We start from the raw sequence: 11238 nt of genomic DNA, 5'->3' as shown, positions 1-11238 counted from the left end.
CCCCAGGCCCCTCCTCCCTTAGAAACAAGGGGCCCCCAGGGCACACAAACTCAGATCCAGGAGTCTGGGCTCCCTCACCTGGAGATTAACAGAAGAGGCACAGCAAAAGCTTGGGTTCCCAGGAAAAAGAGAAAGTTCTGGACAGTCTGAGGGAGGCTGGAAATAGACTCAGGGATCTGGGCCCAGATGGACGACTGCCCTTGGAATGGACCACACACCTTAGAAGGTGGGATCCTGAAGAGGGCAGAGACAGGCAGTGTTCAAAGATGGCCAAGATTCAGAATCCTGGAGGAGGGCGGGGGAGGGGCAGGTACCTCTCACACTTACAGGAAGATGCTGTAAAGCACGGGAACAGCGGAGATGGCCAGACCCAGGAGAAGGACCATGGGGAAAAAGAAATTCGCTGTGGAAGCCCGAAAGGTGCGGGAAGCCGGGGAGCAGGTGGAGAAAAGGGTCAACTGTCAGGAGAAGGAGACACAAGACTGAGTCCTAGCCTGTCCTTTTTCATCACCCAGGAGTCCTGGTCCCTCCTCAGTCAGGAACCAGAAGTCCCTCGTCCTTTGCTGCCATCAGACCCGGGAGTCCAGGTCCCCTCTTCCCTCGGACGGAAAAGTTACGACACCCTAAACCCCTCCTCCCACATCCAGGAGTCTGCCCTCCCGCCCCCTCCTCTCTCAGGATCTAGTAGCTGGGGACCCTTGTTCTCCTCCTCCGCCTCCAGGACCCAGGAACCCGCCACACTCCTCACCTTCTTCAAACAGAAAAGTAGCAGGAACTTGGCCGTGTTGAGCAGAGGTAGTAAAGGGCAGAAAAAACTCCCTACCCAGACCACCGTCTGTGCGTAGATGAGCCCGAGCACTTCGTCGGGCACCTGGAACTCCTGGGTTCCCACCACACGACCCAGCGCCCCGGGACAGAGGCCACAGAGTAGTCTGGGGGACAGGGCGGGGCCGAGTCAGAGGCGTGGCGGCCCCCTTGCCCCGCCTCCGCCATCCCGCCCACCAATGGGAAGTGAACAGATCTGAATAGGGGTGGAGCTTTCGAAGTCCGGGAGGGTGTGTGTCCGGAGGCCGACGCCCGAGGGCTAGAGGTAGGGGCGGGGCCAGAGGGAAGTAACTAGGTAACAGGGGGCCTGGTCTGCGGACCTAGGGCAAAGAAATGGAGCAGAGGCGGGGCTAGCAAGGGGGGTGGGGGCACTCTGAGGGGCGGGGCGCTCACTTCCGAGGAAACTGGATGAGCAGCATGACAGCCACGCCAGTCAGCAGGTCAAAGAGCAGGAGTCTGTACATCTCCTGCCCCAGCCGAGTCTCCCAGCACTGAGGAAGGAAGTCATGGGTCAGGAAGACCTCAGGACCCAGGCACCTGGAGACCCAAGCATCCAAGTCTCCAAATCACAAGCGTGTGAGATCCTAACAATCCTTTCGGGCCGTGGGGGTGGGGGTGGGGGAAGGTCCTCAGTTTTTTTCGAACATCCGTAAGCTAGTCCTCAAGGGGAGGGTGTTCTAGCACCTTAAGCTCCTCCTTCCTCTCAAACCTGGAGTCTGGACTCGCCTAGCATCTCCTGTCCTCGAAAGACCCAGGATTCGGGGCCCTTCTCCTCACCGGTAGTTCCTTGAAATTGTAGCCACAGATTTTGCACTCCTCAGCCTCAGCCTTGCCCCCACAAGTGATCTGATCCCAGAGAGAGAAGAGCAGGACTAGCAAGGAGGCCAGGCGGAGAAACACGGTCCTGGCAAGGAGAAGGGAAAGGCAATCAGCACTGACCAGTGCTCACCCTGCCCCCACCCACACCCCCACCCCCGCTGCATGGAACACGCTCACAGTTCTCCCATCTTCACAGATGAAGAAACCTAGGCTCTGTGAACAAGAGGAAGGATTTGAATCCAGATCTCACTGGGTCCCGTATTCTGGGGATTTCCGTGCCTTATGTGCTAGAGCCAGTGTCCTTCAGACCAGCCCTGCTATCATCCCTAGCACACCCCCAAAGGCTAGAACCTGAGCAGGATAAAAACAATCTGGCGGCTCCTAGTGTAGCCCTCCAGTGGGGCAATGAGCTTGAACACAGGTGGCAGCAAGAAGTTGACCCCAGAGATGAAGATGGACGGAAGGTAATCCACCCCGAGCTTTAGCAGTGGCATCTGCTGGACAGGGGGCATCTCCTAGGAGAGAAGGTGGACCAAGCAAAGAGACCCTGGGGTTCTGGTCCTCCAGAACCTTCCTACACATCCTCCCCCAGCACCCGAAGTCCAAGGTTCAAACGTATGCCCCCTTCCCTCCTAAGAGCCCAGGAATTATAGACTTCAGTCCCCTCCAACCTTGGAAAAGTAAGTGCCGGGACCACAGGACCCTCCTCCCCCAGGACCCTCCACACCTGCAGCTCCACAGTGGCCCCTGTAGCCCAGTAGACTCCATAGAAGGCTGCTCCCAGGAGTGCAATCACCAGCAGATTGAGCAGGATCCGCACCGACCACACCCGGGCTTGCTGGCCCAGGGTCCGTACCGCGGCCTGGCGCCGCACCACAGCTTCTTCCAGCTCCACCTGAGGCCAGGAAAGATGTCCATTTGGGCTCAATTCCCCCACGCCCTGCAGGTGGTTCAGAGCCCCCTGCTCAACCGGAACCAATAGAGCAACACTCCTCTAAGGACTTCTACAATCCTTGTTCCAGTCCCTCCACGGTCCTCTAGGGGACAATTTAGATCTCCCGGCCCCGCCCCTCCACAGCTCCGCCCAGCACCCCATACCACGGGCCACGCCCCACAACGTCACACCCCGCCCTTCGAGGCCACGCCCGGTGCCCCAAGCCCCGCCCTTGAGGGCTGAACCAGCGTTCCAGATCCTGCCCCCGCGCCCCGCCCCACACGCATGCCCGGTGCGGAGTTCCAGTTCTTTATCAAGCCCCTTCGGGCCCTAACTCTTCACCTCGAACGGAGGAGCTTCCGGCCCCGCCCTCTCCCCGCTGCTTGCTTTTTCCGGGACCCTTTGACATCAGGTATCCCTATTGTGGCCTCCTCCCAGCCCTCTCATTTCCCAAGGGCCGCCTCCTTAGGAGAAAGCTCCACCCAGCGTCTCTCGGAGCCCCACCCCGCTCGGGGCCCCGCCCATGTTCTTGGCCCCGCCCCCTCCGGGCCCCTGAGCGCACCTGCAACTCGTAGAGGATGCTGCGCTGGCGCAGCCGCACGTGCACATCCCCACAGAGGCCGAAGTCCCAGGCGGTGAACACCCGGTGGCTGTAGCTGGTCAGGGTCCCCGACTCGGCCAGCAGCGTCTGTTTCAGTCCTGACACGGAGCTAAGGGAGGGAAGACCCAGGAGACGGGGTGTGGAAGGTCAGCCACGAGTGCGGGGACACCCCTCTCATGGGACACACCGGGAAATGAACCCTAGGACCTTGGGCGTTTGGCGAGCGGCCACCTAGCAGAGAGTCAGAGACGTAGAGACAGTCAGTGGAGACAAAGACCGGGAGAGAGGTTCAGGGGCAGTCTCGGGAAGACAGACACCCGGCGGATAGCGACAGAGCTCCAGAAAGAAGGGCACGAGGACCCAGAGTGAGGAAGACAAAGACCCTGGGGAGACTGAGAGCCCAAAGGGGGGGTTCAGAGAAGGGGGGCAGTGAAATGAAGGCAAGACGGCTAGAAAGAGGGGTCAGAGACTCAGAGGGAAGGACAGACGTCCAGAGAAGGGGGTGGGGGAGGAAGGCCCAGAGAAGGGAGGATGGACACTCGAAGTGGGGCAAAGACCCAGGGAGGGGACAGAGAAGCAGAGAGAGGGAGGGGCGCCTGGGTGGCTCAGTCGTTAAGCGTCTGCCTTCGGCTCAGGTCATAATCCCAGAGTCCTGGGATCCAGCCCCGCATCGGGCTCCCTGCTCCGCGGGAAGCCTGCTTCTCCCTCTCCCACTCCCCCTGCTTGTGTTCCCTCTCTCGCTGTGTCTGTCAAATAAATAAACAAAATCTTAAAAAAAGAAAAGCAGAGCAAGGGAAAGAAACAGAGAAAACTGGGCAAAGAGCTCCATATCCACCCTCACCGCCCCGGCACAAGCCCCCAGCATCTCTCGAGGAGGATTGCCATCTGGTCTCTCTGCTTCCACCTGTGCCCTCTTGAATCCATTCTGTTCCTTTTTATGGAGATTAGGTGGTACTACTGTTTAAAACTTATTTCACAGCTTCTCCTTATTTTTGAAGTTTAGGCTACTTCGTAGCACATCCAGCCAGCAGCATGCACCCGATCTGGCCCCCACCTACTTCTTGAAGTTCAAATCCTGTCCCTCCTCCTTCTCTTCTTGGCCTTTCGTTCCTCAGAACACTCCAAACCTCTTCTCACCACAGGGCCTTTGCACGTGCTATTCCCCCTGCCTGGAATGCCCGGGTCTTAGCCGCTCACCTGGCTGGTTCCTTCTCCTCCTTCTGGTCTCTACCTACAGGTCACCTCCTCAGTCCTTTATTGACCGCTCCATTTAATGAGTGTCCCCACCCATTCTCTACCCCAGGGGATGGCAAACTCTGGCACCAGTTTCAGTAAATAAGGTTTTACTGGAACACAGCCACGTTCACTCATTGACTTACTGTCTACAGCTGCCTTAGCCCTACAACAGCAGAGTTGAGACATACTGGCCAGAAAATGAACGAAAACATGAACATATTTCCTATCTGGGCTTCATCAGGAAAAAATTGCTGATCCCTGTTCTATCAACTCTACCATATTATCTCATTTGTTTTCTATATAGTACTGCTCCCAAACTGAAATCGCTGATCTGCTTTTTAACCTAAAATTGGCTTTTTATTTCTCTCTCCGTTCATCTCGCCTCCTGTAGGAGGACCCCCATCTGATAACCCTGGCACAGCACCTGGCATTTAGGAGACACTTCACTTTTTCAAGTCCTTGGTTTCCTTCTTGACCACAGTCCCCCCACCCCCCAGGAACTCCCAGTCTTGCCTGAATGCGAGTGTGTCCCAGATTTGCATCTCCAGTCCGGACCCGTCTCCAGAAACCCACATATGCAACTGCCTACTCACCATTCCCCTTGTTCATCCACAAGCCACTTCGGAATCAACCGGCCAAAACTGCATGCCCCGCCGACACAGCTGCCTACGGCTCTCCCCATCGCAAGGGCGGCAACACTGCCCTTCCCGGTGCTCAGGCTCAACACCTGGAGTCATTCCTAACTTCTCACCCTCACCATGCCCCACCTCCAATCATGAGGGAACCCTCTGGGCTCTACTCAACATACATCCAGAGTCTCCCTTTTATATGAAGAACAAAACAGGCCGAAGCAGTCCATGCTGTGAACAGAAAGGATGGGGTGGAGGGAGTTGGTGGGGGGAGGCGGTAACTTGAGATCTTGAGGGGACTTCTGGAGGCTGGTCATGTTCTATTTATTGATATGGATGGGAACATATCAAGCTCTATTCTTCGGTTTCTGCATTTTTCTGGATATGTGTGATTTTAAAAATTATATATATATATATATATATATATACACAGTCAACTAATATGTGAGAAGAGAGCCCACATACTCAATGGGGGGAGGAGAGTCTCTTCAAATGTTGCTGAGAAAACTGGAGAGCCACATGCAAAAGAATGAAATTGGACCTCAATCTTACACCACTCACAAAAATTAACTTGAAATGTATTAAACACTTAAACATAAGACCTAAAACTGAAAAAAGTCCTAGAGAAATAAAAAGGAAGACCTCCTTGACATTCATCTTGGGGACAATTTTTTGGTTAGGACACCAAGAGCACAAGCAACAAAAGCAAAAAGGAGTAAGTGGGACTACACCCCACTTAAAAGCCTCTGTCCAGCAAAAGAATGCACAGAATGAAAAGAAAACCTATGGAATAAGAGAAAATATATGCAAATCATATCTGATATTGGGGTTATTTAGAAAAATATAAAAAGAACACATACAATATTCGACAGCAAAAAAAAAAAAACCCAAAACAAAACCTCAATTTAAAAATGGGCAGAGAAATTGAAAAGACATTTTTCTGAAGACATCTAGATGGCCAACAGGTACGTGAGCAAGTGTTCATCATCACTGATCATCAGGGAAATGCCAATCAAAACCCCAATGAGCTATCACCTCACACCTGTCAGGATGGCTCTCATCAAGAAGACAAGACGTAGGGCGCCTGGGTGGCTCAGTCGGTTAAGCGACTGCCTTCGGCTCAGGTCATGATCCTGGAGTCCCGGGATCGAGTCCCGCATCGGGCTCCCTGCTCAGCGGGGAGTCTGCTTCTCCCTCTGACCCTCTCCCCTCTCATGCTCTCTATCTCATTTTCCCTCTCAAATAAATAAATAAAATCTTTAAAAAAAAAAAGAAGACAAGAGGTAACACTTGTTGGTGAGGACGTGGAGAACAGGGAACCCTCGTGCACTGCTGGTAATGAAATCAGTGCAGCTACTATGAAAAACAGTATGGAGGTTCCCCCCCCAAAAAAAAGAAGTACCATATCATCCAGCAATCCCACTTCTGGGTATATATCCAAAGGAAATGAAAAGAGGATCTCAAGGAGACATCTGCACCCCAACATTCACTGCATTATCAACAATAGCCAAGATATGAAACAACCTGAGTGTCTCTCAATGGATGGATGAAGATGTGATATATACATGTATAGCAATAGGATATTATTCAACCACAGGAAAGAAGGAAGTCCTGCCATTTGCAACAACATGGATGGACCGTGAGGGCATTATGCTAAGTGAGATAAGTCAGACAGAGCAGACACTGTATGATACCACTTATTTGTGGAATCTAAAAAAGCTGAACTCCAGGAAACAGAGTAAAAGGGTGGTTACCAGGGGATGGGGACACATAAAGGTCCAAGGATATAAACTTCCAGTTCTAAGTTCTGGGGATCTAATGTACAACATCCTGACTATAGTTAACAATACTGCATTATATACTTGAAAGTTGCTAAGAGAGTAGATCTTAAATGTCATCACCAAAGACATGACTGTGTGAGGGGATGGAGGCACCAGCTAACTACCGTGGTAATCATGTTGCAATATATAAATGTATCAATTCAACACTTTGTACATCTTAAGCTTACACAACGTTATTTCTGTCAGTTATATCTCAAGAAAGCTGGGGCGGGGGAGTAGAAATTCAATTAAAAAAAAAAGAGGGGCGCCTGGTTGGCTCAGATGGTTGAGTGTCTGCCTTCGGCTCGGGTGATGGTCCCGGGGTCCTGGGATCGAGCCCCACATCGGGCTCCTGGCTCAGTGGGGAGCCTACTTCTCCCTCTGCCTCTCTCCCTGCTCGTGCTCTATCTGTGTCTCAAATGAATAAATAAAACCTTAAAAAAAAAAAAGAAATATCCAAAATTGACCACGGCCACCACCCTGCTCCAAGCCCCCACTGTCTCTTGCCTGGATTACAATTCCACCTGCTGCGGGTTTACCCATCCCTTACTCTGTTCCCTCCCTTCCTTCCTTCTTGCCTCTCCTTCTTCCTCCCTCCCTCCCTCTCTCTCTTCCACAGAGCCAGAGAGGAAGAACCCTTTATAAAACCGAAATCAGATCGGGGTGATCTTCTGCTCAAGGACATGCAGTGAGTCCCATCTCGCTTGGAACGCATCCAAATCCTTTACGGGGTGCAGGTGCACCTCCATCGCTCTCCCCACCTCCCTCCGCTTCGGCCCCACCAGCTGCCTAGGGCACCCTCCACCACACCACCCTGCTCCTGCCTTGCTCTGGCTGGGCCCTCGGCCTGCGATGCTCTTCCCCCGGGGATTTCCTTGACCAAATCCCTTTCCTTCTCAGTGTCTTTGCTTAAAGGTCATGGCTCAGTGAGGCGGCCCCCGGGCACCTAAAAGACAGCAGTGCACCTCACCTGCAGTGTCCAGAGCCCTGATCACCTGCTAACACGCCACGTCATCGACTCGTTTACGGCTCATTGCTTATCACCTGTTTCACCTGGTAAACTGTCAGCTCCACCAGGACAGGAGTCGGTCGGGTTTTTGTTTGTTGTCCTGCTTTACCAACTGTCTGGAACAGCGGCCCGCACATAGTCGGGGCTTAACACGTATTTGTTGCGGGAATGAACGATCGCCCCTGTGAGTTTCCTACAGAGCACTCTCCCCTCCAGAAAAGATGCAGTCACTTTGTTTGGCTCATATCATACCTTCCCCTCCTACCCTAAGCCACAGGAAGGAGAAACTGCCCATCTTAATCACTGGTCTTTAGCACTATGAAGCATTTTTAAATCTGATTTCAGCTCCAACTGAGAGAAAGGGGTCACAGAGCAAGACTCTGGATTCCTGGGGAGGGGTCTTCTCCCACCACAAGTCCCTCCCCACGCTCCCAGGGGGCCCGGGGTTACTGACCGATGGAGGATGAGCAGCAGGTACAGGAGACCAATGACAAAGACGGAGCACAGGTAGGTGACTGCCAGGCGTGGGCGGGGTGGGTAGAACCCATAGAAGAGAGGAGACCATTCTAGAAAACCCTGCAAAGGGAGAGTGCACCGTGTGGTTGGGCAATCAGAATTGGGGGGCAGGGTGCCTGGGTAGCTCAGATGGTTAAGCGTCTGCCTTCGGCTCAGGACATGGTCCCAGGGTCCTGGGATGGAGCCCAGCATCGGGCTCCCTGCTCCGCGGGAAGCCGGCTTCTCCCTCTGCCTCTGCCTCTCTCTCTCTGACTTTCATGAATAAATAAATAAAACATTAAGAAAAAAAGAATCGGGGGCACTGAGGTTCAGAGGAGGGGGTTCTCCCAGGGACGCACCTCTCCGGAGAGCAGGTTGAAGAGATGGGTGGGGAAGGTGACCAGGCCTTGGGGGTTGGGGTTGTAGAAGCCGCAGGGTGAGGAGATGCCAGGGCCAGGGGGGCCCGGGGGAGTCCCTTCCAGCCAGGTGGGCAGCAGCGTCATGCAGGCCTTAAGTACTGACGCCAGCACGTTGAGAAGCAGCAGGAAGCGCAGCAGAGAGAAGTAGGACTCAGTGCCGGCGCCAAACTGGCCTGCAGGGGGCGCCAGAGAGGCCTGGGGCTCCTGTCTGAGTCCGGACTCCCGCGGCCCTCAGACCCAGGAGTCCGGACCCCCAGCCCCTCCGCCCTCAGACCCAGGAGTCCAGGCCCCAGCCCCTCCTCCCTCAGACCCAGGAGTCCAGGCCCCCAGGCCCTCCTCCCTCAGACCCAGGAGTCCAGGCCCCAGCCCCTCCTCCCTCAGACCCGGGAGTGGGGCCTGCCCCAAGACACCAGCCTCAACCCCACCGCACCCCCAATTCTCTTCAGCGTCCACGACCAGGGTTGCAAGGTGCGCAGGCCTGCCTTCATCTTCTCCTTGGACCGCCGAAGCCGCAGGGCCCACTGTGCGGATCTGGAACCTGATCCCTGAGCCACCTGGTCCCTGGCATGGCTCTGCCTGGTAGGGAAACAGATTCAGAGACAGAATAGGAAGGGCCCAGCAGCTCCAACTGGACACCACCCAAATGTAGAAACAAGACAACAGCGGGACCAGGAAGTAAATTGCAGGATATCGGTAACTTGGAATTACTCCACAGCAACAGGAAGAGACACAGCGAATGCATAAAAAGCCAGGCAGGATATCGAGACTGCAGGGATCTGTGTACAGAGCTCCAGAGCAAACGCACACCCTGCTCTTTAGGGATGCACTCGAAGGTGGCAAAGCTCTACAGGAAAGCAAGGAAGAGATCGTCAGGGGCGCCCGGGTGGCTCAGTCGTTGGGCGTCTGCCTTCGGCTCAGGCCGTGATCCCGGGGTCCTGGGATCGAGCCCCGCGTCGGGCTCCCTGCTCCGCGGGAAGCCTGCTTCTCCCTCTCCCACTCCCCCGCTTGTGTTCCCTCTCTCGCTGTGTCTCTCTCTGTCAAATAAATAAATTTAAAAAATCTTAAAAAAAAAAAAGATTCATAGACGTCTGGGATATGGGGCATGTGGGGTGCTTCTGGGTCCCACAGAGCTGTCTCTTGCCCTATGTGGAATTTGTCTGGGATCTCGCGATGGGAATCTCTCAGTGTATACAGAATGTTTGGTACACTTTTCTGTAGGCAAATATCATAAAGGAAAAGTAAAAAAGGAAAGAAGGTGTGATCCTGTGATTCCTAATAAATATATATCTGGTTTTTGTCCCTCTTCCTGACACAGAGGTTTAAAAACCCTTGGGATGCCCTAAGTGATGAGATAAAGGTGTCTTGTAACATAAGTGAGGTGACTTTTGGACCCCAACTACGAGTGCGGGCTGGTTGCCAGGGGGAGGGGAGGAGCGGGGCTGGAGGCTGAATTCCATCACCAGTGGTGATCAAGCATGCCTGTGTGACAAAACCACCCTAAAACCCCAAAATGATGGGGTTTGGAGAACAATTCCAAGACATACGACCTCAGACTCAGAAGGGCCTTGCACTTGCTTGCTTCTCACGTTCTGCTGTTCTCAGGTACAAATGCATAACACGGGTATCCCACACTTGCCCAAAGTTCCAGTGCAGTGCTTTGTTTTTAGGAAAGACCCACATGACTCTTTGCTTTACGAAAGGTTTGATAGGACGCCAACCTTTGGATAGCGGGGGACACCTATAATTATTGCCCAAGCAGCCCAGCACGTTCATCGTTCACCAGCCCTGTAAAGCGGGTAGACGGGGAAGGGAAAGATGGAAGCGGCAGAGACGCAGAGAGGAAAACACGAAGAACGGACCTCAGGCATGGGGAGAAATCGCCAGAGTAGAGACAGAGAGCATGAACCTGGGCGAGGGAAGAGTCCTGGAGTCAGGGAGACAGGACTCTTTGGAGTCAGAGAAAGCAGAGACACAGGCAGCGGGAAAGAAGCCAGAGAAGCAGAGAGAGGCAGCCGAGTGAGAAGCAGACACAGCGCCAACAAGCCAGACTATGGTCCTTACCTGGCTGGGAAGCGGGAGATGAGCCTCACCTGTGTGCCCGGCGGGCCTGCATGGGCCAGGGCAGTTCCCGGGAGGGGAGGGGCTCCTCCAGCTCCTTTTGGGTGGCTTCTGCGATGGCCTGGATGTTCCTCTCTCCATCTTCTTCCTCCTCCTCCGATGCCCCCCACGGCAGAACCCCAGGACCTCGGTACCGAAGGGTAGCAGCACTGGGGAGCTCATTGAGCACAGAGGAGAGCGACGGGCCTGGGGCAGGACAGCAGGGGCTAGGAGGGCCCAGGAGTCCCAGCCCCCAGCCCCTCCTCCCTCAGACCCGGGAGTCCCGCCCCCCGCCCCCCCCCCCCCAGACCCCGGGGGCCCAGCCCCCGGCCCCTCCTCCCTCAGACCCGGGAG

The 11238-nt window shown here is 54.5% G+C and overlaps 1 protein-coding gene across 1 annotated transcript in view; it reads right to left on the bottom strand.

Annotated features, from left to right (window-relative positions):
• TMC4 (transmembrane channel like 4) overlaps nt 1–11238 on the bottom strand; it is a 23513-nt gene that overhangs the window by 611 nt on the left and 11664 nt on the right. The window contains exons 2-13 of the mRNA XM_073889067.1: nt 10878–11151; nt 9218–9363; nt 8728–8960; nt 8328–8449; nt 3141–3288; nt 2372–2539; nt 1996–2159; nt 1603–1729; nt 1219–1316; nt 749–932; nt 328–458; nt 79–234 (exon numbers count right to left, since the gene is read on the bottom strand). Of these exons, the coding sequence (XP_073745168.1) occupies nt 79–234; nt 328–458; nt 749–932; nt 1219–1316; nt 1603–1729; nt 1996–2159; nt 2372–2539; nt 3141–3288; nt 8328–8449; nt 8728–8960; nt 9218–9363; nt 10878–11151 (1951 nt within the window). The remainder of the gene's footprint in view (nt 1–78; nt 235–327; nt 459–748; nt 933–1218; nt 1317–1602; nt 1730–1995; nt 2160–2371; nt 2540–3140; nt 3289–8327; nt 8450–8727; nt 8961–9217; nt 9364–10877; nt 11152–11238) is intronic.

Source organism: Callorhinus ursinus, unplaced genomic scaffold, assembly GCF_003265705.2.
Source record: "Callorhinus ursinus isolate GAN/ISIS: 27379988/994484 unplaced genomic scaffold, GSC_fseal_2.0 scaffold101, whole genome shotgun sequence".
Classification (NCBI taxonomy): Eukaryota; Metazoa; Chordata; class Mammalia; order Carnivora; family Otariidae; genus Callorhinus; species Callorhinus ursinus.
Note: the sequence above shows the minus strand (reverse complement) of the source record. Positions and strands in the feature narration are given on the sequence as shown.